The following is a 25811-nucleotide window of genomic DNA, read 5'->3' as shown; positions in this document are numbered from 1 at the left end:
CTCTCCCCCGCTTTGCCCCACTTTTTGGGGGGAGCTGAGTCACCCAGGCTGAGTCAAGGACTGGAAGAGGAATCGACACCCCCCCTTCTTCCCCGCGGCTGAAAAAGCCGCCCGTCTGAATGCTGTACACGTGAAAAGGGAGAGGGGAAGCGGGGGGTTGTTTAAATCCAGCCTCTGGCCAACCTCGGGGGCGGGAGGGGCGAGTTGTGCAAACTTGGGAGTTTTTCCTCCCCCAAGCGGGAGGGCGAGTGCGAGGAGCAATGCTGCCCCTGGTGGCCGGGTGTGGAAGAGCAGCGCTCCCGGACCTTTTGCGCTTGGAAAACGCTTCGAAAGGTGAAATTTCGGCGGTTTTGCCCCATTTCCATCGCAACCCCCTCTCTCTTCCCCCACCCTCCAGGTGACTCCCCCGGAAAGGGATGTCAGGTGTGGAACATGGGCCATTGAATTAAAAAAAAAAACAACCTCCAGAGATCCTTTAGAGGGTAATTAATTGCAAGATGTTGCTGCATTAATTGGAATTATCACTTATGTATTAAACTAGCTCAATACCTGTGCTTGGCTACGAAACGATGTGATCGGGCAAGTTTTGGGGGAGGCAAATAAGGGTGGGTGGGAAATTCTGCCTCTGCCTACCAGCATCCATCGGTATTCATCTGGCTAGCGTCCTGTTGGTGGGTGAGAGAGTGGAGGGCTGTTTGGAAACTGAAACCGTATTTGCTGTGTGAGCAAGAAGAAGGAGACAGCAAGGCGCCTGGGCGTGGCTTAGCTCAACTGCTCTGTACTAAAGCTGCTTGGGGCTGCTGTGAAACTGAAACTCCTCTGCTTGTGTTTTGCCTTTGGAAGAGATTTATTTCCAGGTGGGGAGGCGGGAGTAGAACTCCTTAGCATCAGAGCCTGTTAATAATAATGTATCAAATACTAATGCTCTGAGGGTCATTTTGAACAATCCCTTCTTAGTGAGAGGAACATATGTGCCAAATTTCCAGTTTGTAGGCTTTACGGTTCTGAAGATTTTGTGATGATGCGTGAGGGGTATTTCACATATGTGTGTGTGTGTGTGTGTGTGTGTGTATGTATATGTATATGTATATGTATGTATATGTATGTATATGTATGTATATATATGTGGGAATGACGTGGGAAAATACCCGAACAAAGCTGAATATCATACACACACACACACACACACACGTATGTGTATGTGTGTGTGTATGTGTGTGTGTGTGTGTGTGTGTATATATATATATATATATATATATATATATATATATATATATATATATATATATATATATATATATATATATATATTCTTAATATATATATATTCTAAGTTTTCGGGTACTTACATGTATGGCATTCAGCTTTGTTCGGGTATTTTCCCACGTCATTGTAGTGAAACCACTGTAAAAGTCTGACTCACAGACGAACACAATACAGAAGCCTGATGATGGCAGATGAGATTCTGCCGAAACGTTGCTACAACTTTAAAAGAACAACTACAATGACGTGGGAAAATACCCGAACAAAGCTGAATGCCATATATATATATATATATATATATATAGATAGATAGATAGATAGATAGATAGATAGATAGATAGATATATATAGATATAGATAGATATAGATATAGATATAGATAGATAGATAGATAGATGATAGATATAGATATGTGTGTGTGTGTGTGTGTGTGTATGTATATAGTGTATATATATATATATAGATATATATATATATGTATATATATGTGTGTGTGTGTGTGTGTGTGTATATATACCGACCAACGAACAATATACATGTAAGAAAAGAAATATATATGTATATATACACACACACACACACACACACACACATATATATTTGTTTTCTTAAGTTTTCACGGGTACTTATATGTATGGTATTCAGCTTTGTTCGGGTATTTCCCACGTCATCATAGCTGTGCTTTTAAAGTTGTAGCAACGTTTCGGCAGAATCTCATCTGCCATCATCAGGCTTCTGTATTGTGTTCATCATATATATTTATATGCCGCTTGTCTTAACTGTCTACTTGGGAGCACATCATGGCGGTTTTGTCCTCTTCCCCTTGTTGATAAGCCCAGGGGGTAGTCCATTTTTTGGGTGGTCTGTCCCCCAAATATAGGGATTCCTTAATCTACGAGGTGGCATTTCTGCCCTAGGTTTAATGACGGTCATAACTTGAGACCTACCTGAGTTTTACTTTTATTCTGGCACTTATAAAGCAACTCAGTGTAATTCCATAGGCGACTTTTGCTGGAAATGGCCAGAAACTTGCAAAAAAAAAAAAAAACCATCCATAAATCACAGATGCTTTTGACCCTGCAACCCATTGTAAAAGTGCAGTGGTTGACAAGCAGTCAAAATTGGGTCATAAGATTGTGTGTGTGTGTGCAGCCATCACAACTCTGGATCTGGGTCATAAGTACCTTTTTTTTGGGGGAGAGTTCTGTTGCAACTTTGCTAAGCAACCGGTCGTTAAGCGAGGACCCAACTGAGGCTGGGAAGGTGCTCCAAGCGAAGGAGGGATGGAAGCGTTGCCTGTTTTGACCTCAGAATTCCAGATTTGATCTCGAAACCCAGATGGGGGAGAGGTTCTCACTCCCGTTTTCAGCGCAGAACCAGCCTCGTTCAGGCGCTGCTTTCATCTTTTATGTATTTCTCTCTCTCTCCCTTCCTCTTTCTCTCTCTCTTCCTCTCTCCTCTCTTTCTCCCTCTCTTTCCCTCCCTCTCTCCATCTCTTTCTCCTTCTCTTTCCCTCCTCTCTCTTTCTCTCTTCCTTCTCTTTCTCTCCTCCCTTACCCCTCTCTCTTCTCTCACTTTCTCTTGCTTCCTCTCCCTCCCTCCCTCCCTCTCCATCTCTTTCTCTCCATCTCTCTCTCTTTCTCTCTTCTTGATTTCTCTCTCCATCTCTCCCTCTCCCTCTCCCTCTTTCTCTCTCTCTCCCCCCATCTCCATCTCTCTCTTTCTCTCTCTCTCTCTCTCTTTGTTCTCCATCAAATCGGAATTCAGCCCGTGTGTCCTTTTGCCGAGGCTTTTAAATTTTTAATCATCATTCAGGGTTTTTTTGTGGCTGTCCAAAGGCAGCCTAAAATACCGGCGGTCTCCAGAGTGGAAATTCATGAAATATTTAGTCCGCCCGACGCTGCAAAATTAGGGAACGAGGCGAGGGTCATCCTTTTATTTATTTATTCTGCCTTTTTTTAAAACAACAACAACCTATAATTTCTATTTCAGAAATACCAACCCTTAAAAAAAAGGACAATAAACAATATGTGTGTGTGTGTGTGTGTGTGTGTGTGTATATATGTGTGTGTGTGTGTGTGTGTGTGTGTATATATATATGTGTGTGTGTGTGTGTGTGTGTGTATAGAGAGAGGGAGGGAAGGAGGGAGGGGGAGAGAGAGAGAGAGAAGGCATAATTAATCTTGCCTTTTTTTCTCTTCTTTTTCACAAGTGCGTACAAACAGCCCGGGGGGGGGACCCAGATCCGTTTGCCGGCAGGATTCTTTGCAAGTTTCAATCTGAAACGAAGGGTCCCAGTCCGGTTAATTATCAGGTCTTGCAGGAATCAGTGGATGTAAACTAGCTGTGGAAGACTTTCCTGGCTGCTTAACGATAAAGAAAGAAAAAACTTATTTAAAGCCGGAAAAATGGCTTTCGGGGAACCGGTGTGCAAATTGGCAGAAATGCTGACCAGTAATTCCTCTGTTTAATTGGCTATTAAATTTGCAGGCCATGAATTTTTTTTGGGGGGGGGTGGGGTGGAAACACCAAAACTTGGTGGGGGGGAGAGGAAAAAAAATTGAAAAAAATAAAATAACCGTCCTGAAGTGAGACTCGCTGGGCAACCAGCCACCAATGCGTAAGGCGAGATGGGTTTGTGGGACGGTGAGGATTTTGCTTGTGAAGTCACAAATGCCCAAGAGCCAAAGTGGGTGCTTCATCCCTGGAGGCTTTTTAAGGATCATAGATCATAGAATAACAAGAGTTGGAAGGGACCTCAGAGGCCATCTAGTCCAACCCCCGTCTATTCCAATAATTAGCCTCTACCCAGGATCGAACTCACAGCTCTCCTGACTGTGAGGCGAGAGATCCAACCAGACAACCCATTTGTCTGGAATGGTCTACTAGGGCCTCCTGCTCGAGCAGGGTGGTGGTGGTGGGGGCGGGTTGGACTAGAAGACCTCTGGGGTCCCTTCCAGCTCCATTCTGATAACTCAACCAAGGGCACGGCGCTTTTGATTTCAGGGGCAAACCGCAATCCGCCAATCGGACTTTAAAGAATTTTTTTTTTTGCAGGGCGTGGTTTAGAACATAGAATAAAACCGTTGGAAGGAACCCCCTGAGGTCATCCAGTCCAACCCCCTGCTCAAGCAAGAGAACCCATGCAGTGTTGGTTTGGGGAGAATCTCAGCCTCGCAACCTTGAAGGGATTTTTCCTTCTGTTGATACCCCTTGGGCAGAAATCGACTCCCAAAATGCGGAGGAGGGTTTGGTTTGGCGGGATGGCACCACGGATGCTAAGCGCCATCTTGAAGCACCTTGGCTTCCAAGGGAGGCGATCGCTTAGCTGCTCCCTGGAGGGAATAGATTTAGATGGGATTATGCAGGAGGGGGGAACTAATCCAACCACTCATCCTGACCGGGAAACTGAGGGCTGTTGGCTCTCTGTCCACCCGTCCATCCATCCATCCACCTACCTATCTATTTACCTATCTATTTACCTATCTACCTACCCACCCATCCGCCTCCATCCATCCTTCCATCGATCTGTCTGTCTGGGTCCATGCATCCACCTGTCCGTCTGTCCATTGAACCATCTGTATTTATCCATCTCATCTATCCATCGTCTGTCTGTCTGTCTGTCTCTCTCTCTCTCCCTCCATTCATCCATCCATCTGCATCTATCTATCCATTTAGCCATCTGTAGTATCTCTTTAGCCATCTCCTCTCCCTCTCTCTTCTTTCTATCCATCCATATCACTCTCCTCCGTTCTCTTCCTCTCTCTCGCTTTCTCTTTCCATCTACCCATCCATCTCTCTCTCTCCTCCTTCTGTCTTTCTCTTTCCCACCCACCTACTCATCCACCCACCCATATATATAGCTCTCTCTTCTCCCTCCCTCCCTCCCTCCCTCTCTCCATCCATCCATCCATCCAACCATCCATCCCCATCTCTCTCTCTCCTTCTCCCTTTCTCTCTCCCTCTCTCCATCCATCCATCTCTCTCTCCCCCTCCCTCCCTCTCTCCATCCATCCAACCATCCATCCATCCCCCCACCTCTCTCTCTCTCCTTCTCCCTTTCTCTCTCCCTCTCTCCATCCATCCATCTCTCCTCCTTCTCCTTCCCTCCCTCTCTCCCTCTCTCCATCCATCCATCTCTCTCTCTCCCTTCTCCCTTTCTCTCTCCCTCTCTCCATCCATCCATCTCTCTCCTCCCTCCTCCTCCTCTCTCCATCCATCCCTCTCCATCCCCCCATCTCTCTCTCTCCTTCTCCTTTTCTCCCTCCCTCTCTCCATCCATCCATCTCTCTCTCCTTCCCTTCCCCTCCCTCTCTCCATCCATCCCCCCATCCATCCCCCCATCTCTCTCTCTCCTTCTCCCTTTCTCTCTCCCTCTCTCCATCCATCCATCTCTCTCTCCTTCTCCCTTTCTCTCTCCCTCTCTCCATCCATCCATCTCTCTCTCCTTCTCCTTCTCCCTCTCCTCCCTCTCTCCATCCATCCATCCCCCACCTCTCTCTCTTCCTTCTCCTTTCTCTCTCCCTCTCTCCATCCATCCATCTCTCTCTCCTTCTCCTTCTCCCTCCCTCCCTCTCTCCATCCATCCATCTCTCTCTCCTTCTCCTTTTCTCCCTCCCTCTCTCCATCCATCCATCTCTCTCCTCCTCCCTCCCTCTCTCCATCCATCCCCCATCCATCCCCCCTCTCTCTCTCTTCTCCCTTTCTCTCTCCTCTCTCCATCCATCCATCTCTCTCTCCTCCCTCCCTCCCTCTCATCCATCCCCCATCCATCCCCCCATCTCTCTCTCTCCTTCTCCCTTTCTCTCTCCTCTCTCCATCCACCCATCTCTCTCTCCTTCTCCCTTTCTCTGTCCCTCTCTCCATCCATCCATCTCTCTCTCTTCTCCCTTTCTCTCCCTCTCTCCATCCATCCATCCAATTTCTATAGCCCTCCCCCTCAGATCAATGATGGACAGCTCACAATTTAAAAACAACAACAACATACATTATTTATTCCTAAACTCTAATTTCAGGATGGTAAAATCCAGCCCTGAGGCTGAGAAGAAGGCCTGGCCAGGTGAACCATCAAATGACAGGTAGTCCTCAACTTAACAACGACCACAATTTGGAACAGCATTTCCCCTGTTAAGCAAGGCAGTTGTTGTTATTAAGTGGGTCGCATCCAATTTGATGACTTTTTGTTTTGGCCACGGTTGTTAAGCAAGTCACTGCGTTTGTAAAGGCAATTGTCGCGTTGTTAAGTGATTCCAGTTTCCCTCATTGACGATGGTGATCACCCAATTGTAAATACAGGCTGGTTGCCAAACAACCCAATTTTGATCACATGACCATGGCCAAAGGGGGGAGGGGCACTAGGATGGTCATAACTGCGAGGACCGATCGTGAATCTTTTTGCACACTCGCTAAACGGATGGTTGTAAGTCTTGGATTCCCATTTATAGCCCACCGAATTCCCAAATGAGACTCCAAAATGTTTATTTTTTTTTTCCCCGGCATTCATTGCCCCCAAAAACTTCCCTTTGTTTTTTTTTTGGGGGGGGGGGATGTGGGAATTTTGGGAAGTCATGGTCACTTGTTGCCGGGCGGAATTGCAGCGAGGGGACGAAATGAGGTTCTTTGAGGAATTAAACTATGAATTAAACTTCGATGGATTAAACTAAAACTCTCAACGATGGAGCTTTTTCCCCTCTCTAGAAGTTGTGAGTTGCGAGCTTTTCCTCCAGAGGAACCTGAATCGCAGCCATTTTTATGATGGGTGGACTTCAACTCCCAGAATTCCCCAGCCAGCCTGGAATTCTGGGAGTTGAAGTCCACGCCCGCCTGAAAAATTGGTGAGGTGGAGAAAATGTTTCCTAAAATTTCTTGAGTTAAATTCATGACAAGCCTTTTCCCCCCCTCCTTTCTTTCTTCTTCACAGTTTTGGTCTGTTCTTATTTATGCTGTTCATTTCTAGGAGTGTTTTGAGTCAGTGTGTGCGTGTGTGTGTGTGTGTGTGTGTTGTGTGTTTTGCATGTGTGCATTTGCGGTGAATTTTTCAACCCGCCAACTGCAAGCCTTGGGAATTAAGCTCTGATGTCTCTATATAAAGAGGCAAACTTGGATGGCAATTAAGATACGAATGTGCTGCGGTTTGATCGACCCACTCTGGAATGACTTTTCAATGCTGGCTGCATTCACATAACCCGTGCAACAACCAGGTCAACGAAGGAAGGAACCAGTAGCTGCACTGATTCCTTACGCCAAGCCTGCTTAGCGTCCACGTGGGTTAATTTCTTTGAGATGTTTGGTGCAGATAACAGATCATCGGAGTTGGAAGGGAGCTTGTAGGTCATCTAGTCCAACTTCAACCCTTCGTGGTTTGGAGTCCTGGTTTCGAAATGAGTGAATGGAGGAGGCAGGATAGTGAAACATGTGGAGAGTGAATTGTGGGTCTTGGACCAGTTGTGGCTGATGGGCGAAGGGGTCAAGGTGCACAACCTTGGCCTCTCTCTCTCTCTTTTGGGCTTGGTTGTTAGTCCTCTGCCTTCCCTTGTGCTATTTTGCAACTTGAGATGCATTTAGTGACGTTGTGGAGTATCAGCCATATTTGGGTTTCCCTGGGCATGGATTATTACAGTGCTGCCCTTGGAGACTGTTCGGAAGGTCCGAATGTTGGAGTGTGATGGCACAGCTTTTAGGGGCGGGCCATGCCCGTGTGTGTTGCACATTTGCGTAACGGAGTTCCACAGGTTACTAGATGGCCGTTGAAACTCACATATGCTGTCTAGGGAATTCTGGGAGTTGAAGTCTATTCTTGCTGGCTGGAGGATTCTGGGAGTTGAGGTCCACTCATGTTAGCTGGGGAATTACGGGGATTGAAGTCCACTCATGTTAGCTGGAGGATTCTGGGAGTTGAAGTCTATTCTTGCTGGCTGGAGGATTCTGGGAGTTGAAGTCCACTCATGTTAGCTGGAGAATTATGGGAGTTGAAGTCTATTCTTCCTGGCTGGAGGATTCTGGGAGTTGATGTCCACTCATGTTAGCTGGAGGATTCTGGGAGTTGAAGTCTATTCTTGCTGGCTGGAGGATTCTGGGAGTTGAAGTCCACTCATGTTAGCTGGGGAATTACGGGGTTGAAGTCCACTCATGTTAGCTGGAGGATTCTGGGAGTTGAAGTCCCATGTTAGCTGCGGAATTATAGGAGTTGAAGTCTATTCTTCCTGGCTGGAGGATTCTGGGAGTTGATGTCCACTCATGTTAGCTGGAGGATTCTGGGAGTTGAAGTCTATTCTTCCTGGCTGGAGGATTCTGGGAGTTGAAGTCTATTCTTCCTGGCTGGAGGATTCTGGGAGTTGAAGTCCACTCATGTTAGCTGGAGGATTCTGGGAGTTGAAGTCTATTCTTCCTGGCTGGAGGATTCTGGGAGTTGATGTCCACTCATGTTAGCTGGAGGATTCTGGGAGTTGAAGTCTATTCTTCCTGGCTGGAGGATTCTGGGAGTTGATGTCCACCTGTCTTAAAATTGTGACTCTCGAGAAACACCGGCCTATAAGACGCCCGTTCAGATACTTGAAGAATAGGCTTCTGTGCTCCATAATATTTCAAAAGGGAAGGCCAGGAATCTCCTCCCCTCTTCTCTATTTTAGCCCTCCCCCCCCTCAGATAGAAGGAATCTGTTAGCACCTTTTCTGAGTCACGGGGTTGATTCCAAAGCAAGCATCTTCGTTGGCTACAAGAACATCATCATCATCATTATTATTATTATTTCTGCTGGAATTGAAGAAATACGCAGCCGTCTCCCTCCTCTAAATCCCATTTGCTGATTCATACTCGGCCTGGGATCGATCCTGCAGCTGGAGCTGGTCATCGATGTGAAACCTTTCCTCTTGATTCAGTGGGTTTGGTGAAGGTGGTGCTTTTGTAAGAAGGAACAGGTCCTTACAGGGGAGTCCTCGACTTAACGACCACAAATCTCCGTTGCTAAGTGAGCCATTAACCCCGGTGGGACTACTTGTCACCAGAAAGTTGCGGCTGCTCCATCCCTGGAGGTTTCTAAGAAGAGACTGGACAGCCAGTTGTCTCAAATGGTCTAGGGTCTCCTGTTTGAGCAAGGGGTTGGACTAGAAGACCTCCAAGGTCCCTTCCAGCTCTATTCTGGTTGATTGATTGATTGATTGATTGATTGATTGATTGATTGATTGAAGTTGTGAATGTTACAACTCTTGGAGGTTTTTAAGAAGACCCTGGACAGTCACTTGGCTGAAATTATATAGGGTCTCTTGCTTGAGCAGGGGGCTGGACTAGAAGACCTCCGAGGTCCCTTCCAAGCTCCATTCTGATGGAAGGGAGTTGGAGCCCATTCTATGACTTTTCTGGCCACCCGTTGTTAAGTGGATTGCTGCAGGGGTTCAGTGAAGCAACACTTTTTAAAAAAATTTCCATTTGTTGGGCCTCCGATCCCCGTTTTCCTTGAATAAAGCGGCACAAATAATTTAATTTCAGGGGTCTCCCAACCTTGGCAACTTTAAGACTTGTGGACTTCAACTCCCAGAGTTCCTCAGCCAGCTTTGCTGGCTGAGGAATTCTGGGAGTTGAAGTCCACAAGTCTTAAAGTTGCCAAGGTGGGAGACCCCTGAATATTATCGCTGTTTATGCAGGGGCGCCCTCTTGTGGACAGGAGCATCCCTGCAGCCCAGCGGGAAGCAGTTCCCGCTTCGCCGACGCGTTTTTAAAGTTCAATTCTTAACACCATTGAAGTGGAATAGGATAAGTTGGTCCTGGGTGCGAAAAGCGTGCGCGCGGGGGGGGGGGGAAGCAATAATTATTTGGGGTGGGACGTTGGCTAGAAAAAAGGAAAGACTTCATCTGCAATGGACAATCGTTGGAAATGCAGAATTAGAGAGCTGGGAGGGACCTTGGAGGTCTTCTAGTCCAGCCCCCTGTTCAGCAGGAGACCCCATCCTATACTCTTTCAGAACTCCACTCATGTTGGCTGGGAAATCCTGGGAGCTGAAGTCTGTTCTTTCTTTCCTTCTTTCTTCCTTTCTTCGTTCCCTTCTTCTTTCCTCTTTCTTTTTTCTTTCTTTCTTTCTTCCTTCCCTCCCTCCCTCCCTCCCTTCTTTCTTTCTTTTTCTTTCTTCCTGTCTTTCTTTCCTTCCTTCATTCCCTTCCATCCATCCATCCTTCTCTTTCTTTCTTTCTTTCTTTCTTTCTTTCTTTCTTTCTTTCTTTCTTTCTTTCTTTCTTTCTTTCTTTCTTTCCTTCCTTCCTTCCTTCCTTCCTTCCTTCCTTCCTTCCTTCCTTTCTTTCTTTCTTTCTTTCTTTCTTCATTCCCTTCTTCTTTCCTCTTTCTTTTTTCTTTCTTTCTTCCTCCCTTCCCCCCTTCTTTCTTTTTCTTTCTTCCCGTCTTTCTTTCCTTCCTTCATTCCCTTCCATCCATCCATCCTTCTCTTTCTCTCTCTCTCTCTTTCTTTCTTTCTTTCTTTCTTTCTTTCTTTCTTTCTTTCTTTCTTTCCTTCTTTCTTCCTTCCTTTCTTCATTCCCTTCTTTCCTCTTTCTTTTTCTTTCTTTTTCTTCCTTCCTTCCTTCCTTCCCTCCCTCCCTTCTTTCTTTCTTTTTCTTTCTTCCTGTCTTTCTTTCCTTCCTTCATTCCTTCCATCCATCCATCCATCCATCCTTCTCTCTCTCTCTCTCTCTCTTTCTTTCTTTCTTTCTTTCTTTCTTTCTTTCTTTCTTTCTTTCTTTCTTTCTTTCTTGATATTTCTCAACTGTCCATTTCTCTCAAATCTTGCCATTCTAGTGCAGAGATTTGGGCCTAGCATTGGTCTACAGGGAATACTCTCTTTACAACTATTCATTTACCGACTGTTTAAAGTTACAACAACACTGAAAACCAGCAACTTATGACCAATCCTCGCTCTTACGACCATCGCGGCATTTCCCCACCGTCACGTGATCAGACTTCGAGGGCTTGGCAACTGGCGTGTAATTCTGATGTTGGCAGGGGGAGTCAAATGAAGGGGGATGGATCCACTTAATGACCATGCCATGCATTGGATAGCGACTGCATTGAGCCGTGAAGCTGCTTTTTCCAAAGCGAATATCAAGGGGTTCTTTTTGCAATAATTTTGTTATTTTTAATATAATCGTGCCATCTTCGGTTGAACAGTGTATTGTCTGGGTACAAATATCTTTGTCAAACAATAATCAGAATTACAACCTCCTTCGTTACACAAATATTGATTCTGCAACCTTGACCATAACAATATTCCGCGTATTAATTCTACACTATTAACATCATAATATTCAACATACGAGTCAAAATATTTACTTATCCCTTTTAACGTATGTTCTTTATTTTGTTCCCCTGTTTTTAACTTCCATTTTTATTATTTAAAATCAGGGGTCTCCAATCTTGGCCACTTTAAGCCTGGAGGACTTCGACTCCCAGAATTCCTCAGCCGGCTCTGCTTCATCTCTTGTGATCCCTTCCTCTGCAATCTCTCCCATTTTAATTTAGTTCTCTTCAATCCTGGGAGTTGAAGTCCGCAAGCTTTGCCATCTGAGGAATTCTGGGAGTTGAAGTCCACAAGCTTTGCCAGCTGAGGGATTCTGGGAGTTGAAGTCCGCAAGCTTTGCCAGCTGAGGGATTCTGGGAGTTGAAGTCCAAAGCTTTGCCAGCTGAGGGATTCTGGAGTTGAAGTCCCAAGCTTTGCCAGCTGAGGGATTCTGGGAGTTGAAGTCCACAAGCTTTGGCTGAGGGATTCTGGGAGTTGAAGTCCAAAGCTTTGCCAGCTGAGGGATTCTGGGAGTTGAAGTCCACAAGCTTTGCCGGCTAAGGGATTCTGGGATTTGTAGTCCACAAGCTTTGCCGGCTGAGGGATTCTGGGAGTTGAAGTCCACAAGCTTTGCCAGCTGAGGGATTCTGGGAGTTGAAGCCAAGCTTTGCCGGGTAAGGATTGATTTGTAGTCCACAAGCTTTGCTGGCTGAGGGATTCTGGGAGTTGAAGTCCACAAGCTTTGCCGGCTGAGGATTCTGGGAATTGAGTCCTGAGGATTCTGGGAGTTGAAGCCCACAAGCTTTGCCAGGCTGAGGGATTCTAGGAGTTGAAGGCTACAAGCTTTGCTGGCTGAGGGATTCTGGGAGTTGAAGTCCACAAGCTTTGCCAGCTGAGGGATTCTGGGAGTTGAAGTCCACAAGCTTTGCCGGCTGGGGAATTCTGGGACTTGAAGTCCTCCAGGCTTAAAGTTGCCAAGGTTGGAGACCCCCTGATTTAAACCATTAGTAAAGTAAATTTTGAGCAGGTCTTAACGTGGCTCCTTTCTGACCACTTTTTCCCCCCCTCTCTGCTTTTTCTAATTCGCGCAGGTCCGAAAAGATCGCTGGGACTGTGATTCGAAGCCCGAGGGATGTTCTTGCCATTCCATGGTTTGCCAGCCACGTCGCCAATCCTGCCCCGTGGAATCGTTCATTAGACGCAGCTGGGAACCGCATTCAGGTGGGCACCAGCGGGGCACGGACCAAACCCTCTGCAACCAGGGGTGGGCTCCAAAAAATTTAGCTACCGGTTCTCCGCCCAGTGGCTGGGTGGGCGTGGCCATGGTGGGCGTGGCCTATTCGGACTCCTCACCACGGCGGGGGGGTGTGTCATGTTTGCCCTCCCCGGGCTCCGGAGGCTCTCCAGAAGCGGCAAACGGGCCCATTTCCGGCCTTCCCAAACTTCGGGGAGGCCCGTTTTTCGCCCTCCTTGAGCCTCTTTTCTTCCTTTCTTCATTCCTTTCCTTCTTCTTTCCTCTTTCTTTTTTTTTCTTCCTTCCTTCCCTCTCTTCCTTCTTTCTTTCCCATTTTCTCCCTCCCTCCTTTGTTTCTTTCTCTTTCTTTCTTCCTGTCTTTCTTTCCTTTCTTCATGCTCTTCCTTTCATCCTTCCTTCCTTCCTTCCTTCCTTCCTTCCTTCCTTCTTTCTTTCTTTCTTTTTTTTTTTTTTTCTTTCCTTTCCTTCTTCATTCCCTTCCTTCCTTCTTCCTTCCTTCCTCCTCTCTTCTTTCTTTCTTTCTTTCTTTCTTTCTTTCTTTCTTTCTTTCTTTCTTTCTTTCTTTCTTTCTCTTTCTTTCTTCTTCTTGTCTTTCTTCCCTTTCTTCATTCCCTTCCTTCCTTCTTTCTTTCTTTCTTTTCCTTTCTTTCTCCTTTCTTTCTTTCTTTCTTTCTTTTTCTTTCTTTCTTTCTTTCTTTCTTTCTTTCTTTCTTTCTTTCTTTCTTTCTTTCTTTCTTTCTTTCTTTCTTTCTTTCTTTCTTTTTTCTATCTTTCTTCTTTCCTGTCTTCATTCCCTTACTTCCGTCCTTCCTTCCCTCCTTCTCCTCTTTCTTTCTTTCTTTTCTTTCTTTCTTTCTTTCTTTCTTTCTTTCTTTCTTTCTTTCTTTCCTTCCTTCCTTCCTTCCTTCCTTCCTTCCTTCCTTCCTTCCTTCCTTCCTTCCTTCCTTCCTTCCTTCCTTCCTTCCTTTCTGCCCGAGCCTCTGTGCACTTACTTGGGATCCCAAATAGGCCACCTTGGGACTCCTGGGAGCTTCGCTAGAGCCTCCGGAGCTGAGGGAGGCAGTTTTTCGCCCTCCCTACACCATTTCTGGCCGGGGAGTGGGGGAGGGTGCTCAGTCTCTTCCTGGATACTCGAAGGATGCTCAAGATCTCCTCCTCCTCTTCCTCCCTGCCCCGCAGGACACGCCCAAGATGGCCTCGCCGGCGGACAGCTGCATCCAGTTCACCCGACACGCCAGCGACGTTCTGCTGAATCTCAACCGCCTTCGGAGCAGGGACGTCCTCACCGACGTCGTCATTCTCGTCAGCCGGGAGCAATTCCGGGCCCACAAAACGGTCTTGATGGCCTGCAGGTGAGACGGGACCCATACCCCCCCACCCCCAAATTTTTCCACCCTGGGATGTTGTAGCCAACTGAGCAGCCTCGCAGAACTGGGGCGACCCTAAGACTGTGTGCTGTGACCCTATTTAGTGGGTCCAACAAATCAACCCCCATTTAAATCATTAGTCTCTAGCCACATCTCTCAGAGTTTAAAGAAGATTTATTAGTAGTGAACATGTCGGCGTTACCTGGGTGCATCCGATTCCGAGACACACCATTCATTTCCTTGTCTTCCCCCCACCCCCTGGATGTATATTCTCCAATGAGACACATCCATAGCCAAGAGTCACCAATCAGGCTCTCCAGTAATAATCTTGCCTGCCAGAAGCTTTGGATGCCCAAGAGATCACCTATGAAGTATTTAAGGAATGCACTACTTCCCCCTCCCTTTCTGCTTGCAACTCTAAAAAGACCAGAGAAATATTTTTGAGTTGACATTTGGCTCCCCTCACTTCTTAAATGTACAAAACAAAAAGAAAACAAATTTATGGCAGGCCCCAGGCTTGGTTGGACTTTCTGCATGGAACCTTGCCACAAGGCTTGGATGTTCCTACTCTTTACCCAAGATGCCTCTGATCAGGGGTAGCCCCTCCACTTGATGACATATTGGAGTTGCCTCCTGTGCCTTGGGGTCCTCTAGTCCAGCCCCCTGTTTGAGCAAGAGAGCCTGTACCATTTCAGACAAATGGTTGTTCAATTTCTTCTTAAAAGTCACCACAACTTCTGAAGTCTCAACCTCTTCTTTGGGACAGCCCCTCAAATTTTGGAAGGCTGCTATCATGTCACCCTATCCTTCTTTTCCTTAAACTAGATGTGTCTTCTGTCCATCCATGGTTTGCTCATCCATGGTCTTTCTTTCTTTTGTTCTTTCTCTCTTTCTCTCTTTCTTTCTCTCTCTCTCTCTCTCTCTCTTTCATCTTTCTCTCTCTCTCTCTTTCTCTCTCTCATCTTTCTTTCTGTCTGTCTTTCCCTTTTCTCTCTCTTTCTTCTTTCTTTCTTTCTTTCTTTCTTTCTTTCTTTCTTTCTTTCTTTCTTTCTTTCTTTCTTTCTTTCTTTCTTTCTTTCTTTCTTTCTTTCTTTCTTTCTTTCTTTCTCTCTCTCTCTCTCATCTTTCTTTCTTTCTCTCTTTCTCTCTCATCTTTCTTTCTCTCCCTCTCTTTCTTTCTCTCTGTCTTTCTTTCCCTTTCTCTCCTCTTTTTTTTCTTTCTTTCTTCTCTCTCTCTCTCTTTCATCTTTCTTTCTTTCTTTCTCTGTCTCTTCTTTTCTCTCTTCATCTTTCTTTCTCTTTCTTTTCTCTCTCTTCTTTCTTTCTTTCTTTCTTTCTTTCTTTCTTTCTTTCTTTCTTTCTTTCTTTCTTTCTCTTTCTTTCTTTCTTCTTTCATCTTTCTCTTTCTTTCTCTCTCTCTTTTCTCTCCCTCTCTTTCTCATCTTTCTTCTTTCTTTTTCTCTCTTTCTCTCATCTTTCTTTCTTCTGTCTGTCTTTCTTTCCTTTTCTCTCTCTTTCTTCTTTCTTTTTTCTTTCTTTCTTTCTTTCTTTCTTTCTTTCTTTCTTTCTTTCTTTCTTTCTTTCTTTCTTTCTTTCTTTCTCTTTCTTTCTTTCTCTCTTCTTTCTCTCTCTTCTTTCTTTCTTTCTTTCTTTCTTTCTTTTTTCTTTCTTTCTTTCTTTCTTTCTTTCTTTCTTTCTTTCTTTCTTTCTTTCTTTCTTTCTTTCTTTTTTTTTTTCTTTGAAAATAGCTTGACCCCCTCCTCCTCTCTGGGGCAGCCCCTCAACTATTGGAAGATGCTCTCCTGTCTCGCCTGGTCCTTCTCTTCCCTAGACTAGCCAAGCCCAGTTCCTGCAACCGTCCATTGTATGTTTGAGCCTCCAGTCCCCTCATCCTCCTGGTTGCTCTTCTCGGCACCCTTTCTTGGGAATCTCGTCATCCTTGACCAGAATTGTCTCTTTTCCTTCTCCGTAGTGGCCTTTTCTACAGCATCTTCACCGACCAGCTCAAGTGCAATCTGTCTGTCCTGAACTTAGACCCGGAGATCAGTCCCGAAGGATTCGGGATCCTCCTGGATTTTATGTACACCTCTCGTCTGAACCTGCGAGAAAGTAACATCCTGGCAGTGATGGCCACAGCCCTCTACCTGCAGATGGAACACGTGGTGGACACCTGCCGGAGGCTCCTGAACTCCAGGTGAGGCTCGGGCTGGTAGCAGGGACGGACCCAAGGTAGGATTCGAATGTGGCACCCCGTATATTTCTGAAGAGGGGTGGAATTTCTTGCCCAAGAAGAGACCCAGTTGTCTTCTTCATCCGAACAAAACTCCACACCGGTGACAGGAAGGGCATCCAGCCAGTAAACAATCTGCTAGTTCCATCTAGGCAGTTGCTCTCATTTTGGGCCAATGGGTAGCACAAAACTCCCGGTGCAGCCTCCTGAGTAAACACTGGGCAGTTCCATAGTTCATAAACAGGGCAAAATTCACTCTGAGCCCGTGTGCAACTGATTAAAGCTCTAGCAGGTGTAAATGTCGGGCTCAGTGACAGTCGTACGTCGAAGAACTTACCTGCATTGTAATCTCCCTTTTTCCTCAGCGAAACGGAAATGGTCTCGGCAGCCAAGACCTCCCGGGAAGACATTTTAGCCAACCAGATGCTCAGCCAACCAAACATGATGGCTTACAGGAGCCGAGATATCTCGGAAAGCAGCTTACCTCTTCGGAACGGTCCCGTTTGCGACGGGCGAGCCTTCATGCCCGGTTTGTACAGCAGCATGTCGGGATCCCCCATGTCCTACACTAGCTACAACACTGTGCCCATCGGCGGGTACCTCTACTCGGACGAAGAACTACGAGACGCAAGGATGTCCGTCTCGGAGGCATCGAGAGGGCACCCCTTTTCACGAGAACGCGCGCCGCCCTGCAGCATGTCCCGGGGTAGCGCCGCCGAGTTTGCCAGGGCGGTGGCTAATATCTCGCCCAGCCTGTGCCGCCCTGCCGTCTACTCTCCGAAGGAAGAGACGGCCGAGGAGAACAAAACAGATGTCCGCTACAGCGCTGCTACGGGTCCTGACCCGGCACCCTCTCTAACTCACAGCAACGCCTATTTTGCAAGCAACAAAACAAGCAAGGAAGAAGAGAGGCCTGCTGCTGAAGCCAAGAGGACCCAACGCTTCGAGGCCACCAACGCACCCCTGAACCGGAAGGTGGTGACCAGCCCTCAGAGCCCCCAAAAGTCGGACTGCCAACCCAACTCGCCCACCGAGTCCAGCAGCAGTAAGACCGCCTGTATCAGTCCGAGTGCCGCGTCGGCGAAGAGTCCCACCGATCTCAAGGCGTGCAACTGGAAGAAGTACAAATTTATCGTGCTCAATTCGCTCAACCAGAATGCCAAGGAGGAAGGGCCCGAACACACCGAGGCTGGGACGCTCTCCCCGCAGCCGTACGTCCCCTCGTTGACGTGCCAGCAGTCCCTGGAGCCTGAGAACATGGATGTGCAGTCCCCAACCAAGCTCAACATCAATGGGGAAGACTCAACTATTCCGCAAGCGAGCCTCCTAAACAATATTCTTAACAGGTATGGAGGCCCTCTTACTTCTTGTGTCAGTAGTGGGTGGGCGTGTCGGTGTGTACGTATGTGTAGATGTGGATGTTACTAGTGGTGTCTCCTCCAAATTCTCACCTGGTCTGGTCTTACTGACCACTGGATGCTAAAAGATATTAGGAGTTAGGGCCGTAGTTGGCAGCTTCAACAACTTCAACATGGGTGGACTTCAACTCCCAGAATTCCCCAGCCAGCTACCATTTTAGGAGGAGAAGTCCGCACGTTTTTGAGTGGCTGAGATTGGGAAAATGCTGAATTTATTTAATCCAAACATCTCTTCCCAACCCCCGTATCCTCCGGGAGTGCTTTACTTGAGTGTCAATGTAATCTATACACCCGCGAAACTCTTGTTGTGACCTTTAACTGGGTGAAACGGTGGGGTCGTAAAGCAACAGTTTTTGAACCAAGGTACCTCAAATGCACTGGTTTTCAGAATACGCTCAAAATCTGGGATCCATAATTTCTGAGGGGATGACATTTGGAGAACTTGTGGTTGCGTTGGTGCTACTGGCAGTTGCTACCCAACTGGGCTGTTTCCGCAATCACAGGATATTCAGCTTTGATGTTCCGTGACAGTTTCCCAGGCATTCTAGTAATCCCTTACTCAGTCTTCCACCAAAATCCACTTATCTGCCAGCAAGGAAGGGAAGAAAAGGAAGGGAGGGAAAGAGAGAGGGAAGGAAGGAAGGAAAGGAAGGAAGGAAGGAAGGAAGGAAGAAAAGGGAGGGAGGGAGGAAGGAAGGAAGGAGGAAGGAAGGGAGGGAGGTTGGTTGGTCGGTTGGTTTTCTATGCAGTGCCGGATTCTCACAAGGAAACTCAATGGGGAAGCCAGTGGGAAGTCAGAAGCCGTTCCTCTTCCTGCTTTTTTGCCTGCCCTTGGTTATTTTATTTTTATGTTTAGGTTAGGAATATCTTTGAAACACTTACCCAACAGGGCACAGGTTATCTAGTACCTATTAAATTGTCCTTAACTTTCAATGTACTTGTAACCTTATAAATTTGGTTAAATTCTAGCTAGGAGTAAATCGCGAGGGGAAAAATCTTCCAGAGTTTGATAGCTCCATGAATTTTGTTTTCTCTGGCTGTTGAGAAGCAGGCCAGAAAGTCCCTCCATTATGCTATAATCGTATTCACACAACACCCCTGTCTCCCCGTGTCAGCTAGAGAGCAAATCCCTGTATTTGTGTGAGATGCTAAGTGAGTTTTAGCATTGTGGGAACCTAGGTTTAGGAGTTGTGTGAACTCGGCTGTGTTTACTGGGTTTAGGGTTCGGCATACAATGTTGTTTGTAGTAACTGGGTTAATTTGGGGTGTATGGGATGCACATAAGCAACTGGCAACCTATTGCTAAATCTACACTTCAGGCAGTTTGATTAACAGGGATACAAACCTAAGTGAGTTGTAACAGGAGAAATGTTGGTTTGTGCATCTTGGTTTATGGCGCAACTCAACAATTCTCAAACAGTCTTGGGGTTCCCTTTATCTTAAAAAAGATTGGGGAACCCAAAGAGTTTGGCTAACGTGCGTTACATCTAGCGATACTCCCTGCGCTACAGGTGGTCCTTGACTTACAATGATTCATTTAGTGACCATTCAAAGTTACAACGGCACTGAAAATGTGACTTATGAGGGTTTTTTCACACTTACGACCCTGTGGTCAAAATTCAGACGCTTGGTAACTGGCTTATATTTACGACGGTTGCAGTGTTGTGTGATCCTTTTTGCGACCTTCTGACAAGCAAAGTCACTGGGAAAATCAGATTCATTTAACAACTGTGCTACTCACTTAACAACTGCAGTGATTCGCTTAACAACGGTGGCAAGAAAGGTCATAAAATGGGTTAAAATTCACTTAACAACTGTTCTCGCTTAGCAGGAGAAATTGTGGTCGTAAATTAAGGACTGCCTGTGAAACGGAGACATTTTAAAATATTTATCTACGAGCTTCGCTACAAAACTATGTAGTCGGCCTAGTTTTTGGGAGAGGAAAATAAGGGGGGAAAAAATTCTGCCTCTGCCTACCAGCATCCATCAGTGTTCATCTGGCTAGCGTCCTGTCAGTGTGTGAGAGAGTGGAGGGCTGTTTGGAAACTGAAACCGTATTTGCTCTGAGAGCAAGAAGACAGCAAGGAGCCTGGGCGTGGCTTAGCTCAACTGTTCTGTCCTAAAGCTGCTTGGTGCTGCTGTGAAACTGAAGTGAAACTGAAACTCCTCTGCTTGTGTTTTGCATTTGGAAGAGATTTCTTTTTAGGTGGGGAGGGGGAGTAGAACTCCTTAGCATCAGAGAGTGTTAATAATAATAATAATAATATAGGAAATACTCTAAATGCTCTGATGGTCATTTCGAAAAACCCTTTCTTACTGAGCCCCTAGAAACCAAGAGGAACATATATGCCAAATTTCAAGTTTGTAGGCTTTACGGTTCTGGAGATTTGGTGATAATGCGTGAGGGGTATTGTGCTTTTATAGAGAGAGATTTAACTTCCAGGACAAGGCCTCGAGGACCCTCTGTGGTTGCCAAATACACTTGAAGAAGCTCCGGCCAAATGCGATAGTCGAGCCGAGCAATATCAGAGTAACAAACCGTGGTTTAGCTCAACCCCTGGCGAATCAAAGGGCAGTTTCCCACCAGTGGAGGTTAGTCTTAAACCAGTTTCTTGCTCCTTAGGTCACTTGATGGTTCTCCTCGGAGCAGCGAGGACCAGTCCCCGTTGTACCTGCATTCGTCCAAGTGCAGCTCATGCGGTTCTCGATCGCCGCAGCATTCGGAAATGTGCCTTCATACCCCTGGATCCAACTTCGGAGAAGAAATGGGGGAAACCCAGTCTGAATATTCAGATTCCAGTTGTGGTAAGTCCACAAAAGTTTCCTGATGCTTTTTGGGGCGGCCTTTGGGTTTGTCAAAGGATGTCTTGACTCCTTGCCTCGATCTACCGAGCAGGCGGATGTTTATTATTGCTTAAAGATAGATTCTGCTGAGGGAGGGAGGCTCGTCTTTTGCAGATGGGGTCAGTTTAATACAGGTAGTCCTCGAATCACAACCATTTGTTTAGAAGACCGTTTGACGTTCCAATGGCACTGAAAAATAGCGATTTATGACTGGATCTCGTGCTTATGACAGGGCCTCGCACATATGACTGGGCCTCGCACTTACGGCCATTGCAGCATCCCCATGGTCACATGAACGAAATTCAAGTGGGTCATGTGATCACCATTTGCCAGGTTCACTTAATGACTTTTTGATTCACTTAACAACCATGGCAACAAAGGCCATAAAATGGCCCCCAACTCATATTTATGACGGTTCCAGGATCCTGGGGTCGTGTGATCCTCTTTGGCAATCTTCTGACTCCTGCAGGGATTCATTTAACAACAGTGGCAAGAAAAGTTCATAAGAAGGGGTAAACTCACTTAACAACAGTCTTGCTCAGCAACAGAAATTTTGGGCTCAATTTTGGTCGTAAGTCGAGAACTACCTGTCAAGTTCGATTCAAAAAAATCTTACTTCTTTCGATATGATTTTGCTGTAGCTTGAAAAATATTATTATAAAGGTAGTCCTTGATTTACTGCAATTCATTTAGTGACCGTTCAAAGATACAGTGGCACTGAAAGTAATGATTTATGACCGTTTTTCACACTTGTGGCCTTTGTAGCATCACCAGAATCACGTGATCAAAATTCACAATTGACTCATATTTATGAGGGTCACAGCGTGCCCCGCGGGGGGCCATGTGATCCTCTTTTGAGACTGTCTGACAAGCAAAATCCACGGGGAAGCTGGATTTGCTTAACGACCCTGTTTCTAACTTTAACAATTGCTGTGATTCACTTAACAGCGGTGGCAAGGGAGGTCATAAAATGGAGCGAAACCCACTTCACAAATGTCTCACTTGGCAAAAAGAATTTTCGGGCTACATTGTGGTCGTAATTCGAGGACTACCTGTAGTATGATATTCCATTTTATATTAGAATAATATTACATCCCAACATTTATTTGGGGCTGAGGGCTGTTCCATCACATGGTGCTGTACAAACATGTTCTGCCTTCTCATCATGGCGCCTTAACCGGGTTTGTGAATGGGCCATCCGCGGGTCAGAGGTGCACCTTGCCCTCGGGCAATCCCAAACAAACCAGGATTAACCAAGATCGATCTTGGGTCTATGATCTTGGGTCTCCGGCGCAAATCCGGACACGGGCTAATCCTGGCTTGTTCTTTGGCAGCAAGGCGAGGGGGCCACCCCATGCCCTGGTTGGAGGGCGGCCCGGTGTGGCGCGGTTCCCCGCATTATTCTCACCCGCGTCCCCCTCCTCTTCCTCTCCGACAGAAACCCGGTCCTTTTTCTGCAAAGAGTGCCAGTGCCCGTTTTCGGAAGAGGCCGCGTTCAAGAAACATTCCCTGCAAACGCACAGTGACAAACCCTACAAGTGTGACCGTTGTCAGGCCTCGTTTCGCTACAAGGGGAACCTAGCCAGTCACAAAACCGTGCACACAGGTACAACGTTCCACCACAGTGGTGGGTTTCCAAATTTTTTCCTACCAGTTCTGTGTGCGCCTAACATGCTTTGTGCGTGTGGGCAGGGCTCAAATACAGATCTCCGTCGACGCTGGTGAGCTGCCTGAACTGTTTTTTACCTCAGCTGAGGCGCGGCAATTGCGCAAATCAGCTGAGCTTCGCGTGTTCGCACAGGGCTCAAATACAGATCTCCGTCGACGCTGGTGAGCTGCCTGAACTGTTTTTACCTCAGCTGAGGCGCGGCAATTGCGCAAATCAGCTGAGCTTGCGTGTTTGCACAGGGCTCAAATACAGATCTCCGTCAACGCTGGTGAGCTGCCTGAGCTGTTTTTACCTCAGCTGAGAGCGGCAATTGCGCAAATCAGCTGAGCTTCGCGTGTTCGCACAGGGCTCAAATACAGATCTCCGTCGACGCTGGTGAGCTGCCTGAGCTGTTTTTACCTCAGCTGAGGCGCGGCAATTGCGCAAATCAGCTGAGCTTCGCGTGTTCGCACAGGGCTCAAATACAGATCTCCGTCGACGCTGGTGAGCTGCCTGAGCTGTTTTTACCTCAGCTGAGGCGCGGCAATTGCGCAAATCAGCTGAGCTTCGCGTGTTTGCACAGGGCTCAAATACAGATCTCCGTCAATGCTGGTGAGCTGCCTGAACTGTTTTTTACCTCAGCTGAGGCGTGGCAATCGCGCGAATCAGCTAAGCTTCACGCATGCGCGCAGTGCTCAAATATAGACCTCTGTCAATGCTGGAAAGCTGTCAGAACTGTTTTTTACCTCAGCTGAGGTACGGCAATTGTGAAAATCAGCTGAGCGTTGCGCATTTGCGCACAGGGCTCAAATACAGATCTGAGGCAGTTGCCGAATTTTGACCACGTGGTTGTAGGAATGCTGCAACGGTCGTAAAGTGTGAAAAACGGCCACAAGTCAATTTTTCAGTGCTGTTGTCACTTCCGATGGTCACTAAACACATCGTTGTAAGTCGAGGACTACCTCTAAAGCAGTATCCCACCGTTGTGGGTTGCAAACTCCACTCCTTTGATACATGGGAGGTGGGGGGCGTGGGACGCCTCATGCATGCCAGAAAAAGGGACAAAGTTTGCTCCTGGGAATTGGGGGAGGGGTCTTTTCACAGCCCCATCCGAGTCAGATCTGGGTCTCGAGCAGGGGATTCTGGGAAATGTCATCTCCTTCCTTGGAAACAGCCTGGAGAATATGACTTTTTTGGGGGAGCTGAGCCGTGTGTTTTGTAAAGCACTCTGTGATCTGTGACAACCCCACCCCTGAGACCCTCAAATGTTGGCTTGTAAAAAAAAAACCAAAATTGTTTCACCATGGGCCCTGTGGAAACGTTGGCCAACTCGGCCTGGGGGGGACCTGGACCCGTGGGACTTCAACTCCCAGCAGCCTCAGCTAGGAAAGACTTGGGAATCCTGGGAGTTGAAGTCTTGGGGCGATCCAAAATTTTGTGGTATCCCGTGAGGATTAGACGGCCTAAACTGTGGAAAAAAAGTGTTATTAAAAGGGGATGCCAAATTTGTGAGTTTTGTAGGTTTTTTTTCTCAATCTGGACCACTTTAAGAGGGGTGAGACTTCAATTCCCAGAATTCCCCAGCCAGAATTCCCTGGCTGGGGAATTCTGGGAGTTGAAGTCCCACTCCTCTTAAAGTGGTCCAGACTGAGAAACACTTGTCTTAGACAAATCTTACTGCTCTTTTTGGGACCAAGCGGCTAGGTTAGTCGATTGAGGGAACGTAGTGGATGTAATTTACCTTAAAGTTCCCCCATATTGGCTGGGGAATTCTGGGAGTTGAAGTCCCACCCCTCTTCCAGTTTCAGAGAAAACGAATGTAGAAATTCAAATGTTTGACCGAGAACTTTGCATTCAAAGCTTTGGTGTTGGTTTGCGTGCAAAGAACTTTGCGATGCTAAAAACGTTGCCCCTTTCGTTGGTCGAAAACAGGCGAGAAGCCCTACCGTTGCGGCATCTGCGGGGCGCAGTTCAACCGACCAGCCAACCTCAAGACACATACGCGGATCCACTCCGGGGAGAAACCTTACAAATGTGAAACTTGCGGAGCCCGCTTCGTGCAGGTTAGTCAAAAGATGTTTGATCCGCCTGAACAAATCTTTAAACCTTTTGGGGCACACAGGTGTCGATTGTTGCCCCCTCTATCCTCGTGAGAGGCGGTAGGAGCGGTGGCGGCCTCCTCAGGTCAAAGAAGTCAAGATGGCGGATGCCATGGGCGCGATGGGAGCTGGGCCTTTTGAAATGTTAGAGCGCTGCAGGGTTTGGACTGCACTTCCCTGGTAGCCATCTTGACTTTTTTCACCAACCCTGGCTAGCAAATGCCACAGAGCCAATGAAGGGAATCTTCCCAAATTGTCAGTTAGAGAAATGTGACGGAGATAGATTGTTTTTAAATTATAGAGAGATGATAGATGATTGAAGAGGGAGAGGGGGAGATGATAGATAGTCATAGATAGAGATAGGTAGATAGAGATAATTGATAGATGATAGATAGATAATAGGTACATAATAATGATAGATGACAGATATAGATAGGTGATAGATAGATAGATAGATAGATAGATAGATAGATAGATAGATAGATAGATAGATAGATATAGGATTAATCTATGGATAGATAGATATAGACACAGACAGACAGATTAGATAAATGATAGATAGATAGATAGATAGATAGATAGATAGATAGATAGATAGATAGATAGATGATAGATATAGGATTAATCTATGGATAGATAGATATAGACACAGACAGACAGATTAGATAGATGATAGATAGATAGATAGATAGATGGATGGATGGATAGATAGATAGATAGATAGATAGATAGATAGATAGATAGATAGATAGATAGATAGATAGATAGACAGATAGATAGACAGATAACATAGATGATAGACTGATAGATCGATAGATATAGATAGATATAGGATGGATGGATGATGGATGGATAGATATAGACACAGACAGGCAGATTAGATAGGTGATAGATGATAGATAGATAGATAGATAGATAGATAGATAGATAGATAGATAGATAGATAGATAGATGATAGATAGATGATAGATAGATGATAGATAGATGATGGGTGGATGGATGGATGGATATAGACACAGGTTAGATAGAGACAATATATTGTTAGATCATAAATATTGATGCATAGATATGATTGATGATACTGTAATAGAAACAATAGATATATGGTAAATGGTTGGTTGATGACAGTTAATAGATAATAGAAAAAATGATTGATAGATGATAGAAGAAATGGATGGACGGATGAATAGATGATAATCATTACAGATACATAGATAAATAATAAATACAATAGATAGATGATAGATAGATGATAGATAGATAGATAGATAGATAGATAGATAGATAGATAGACAGATAGATAGATAAGACAGATGGAGACAGACAGACAAGAAAGGAAGAATAAAGTAAAATAATAATAAAATAATAATAGAAATAATAAATGAATACATTGAAAACAAAACAAAAGCAAGCCAACCAACTGAACCA

General features: G+C 46.0%; 1 protein-coding gene across 3 annotated transcripts in view; it reads left to right on the top strand.

The window, feature by feature from the left end:
- Positions 1 to 25811, top strand: part of BCL6 (BCL6 transcription repressor) — a 32424-nt gene that overhangs the window by 3205 nt on the left and 3408 nt on the right. Inside the window, exons 1-8 of one of the 3 annotated variants that reach the window (XM_087965574.1) lie at positions 6279 to 6416; positions 12614 to 12743; positions 13957 to 14129; positions 16117 to 16338; positions 16740 to 17720; positions 20416 to 20597; positions 22075 to 22242; positions 24217 to 24347. In XM_087965574.1, coding sequence (XP_087821700.1) covers positions 13969 to 14129; positions 16117 to 16338; positions 16740 to 17720; positions 20416 to 20597; positions 22075 to 22242; positions 24217 to 24347 — 1845 coding nt within the window. In that variant the 5' untranslated portion in view covers positions 6279 to 6416; positions 12614 to 12743; positions 13957 to 13968. Of the gene's footprint in view, positions 1 to 6278; positions 6417 to 12613; positions 12744 to 13956; positions 14130 to 16116; positions 16339 to 16739; positions 17721 to 20415; positions 20598 to 22074; positions 22243 to 24216; positions 24348 to 25811 lie in introns of those variants that run through there. The other 2 variants (XM_087965573.1, XM_087965575.1) reach the window with 2 other exon arrangements.

This window comes from Notechis scutatus, chromosome 4 (assembly GCF_049901735.1).
Source record: "Notechis scutatus isolate UNSWTSFEM ecotype Mainland chromosome 4, rNotScu1.2, whole genome shotgun sequence".
NCBI lineage: Eukaryota > Metazoa > Chordata > Lepidosauria > Squamata > Elapidae > Notechis > Notechis scutatus.
The sequence above is the reverse complement of the archived record's forward strand: the minus strand, read 5'-3'. Positions and strand labels throughout refer to the sequence as shown.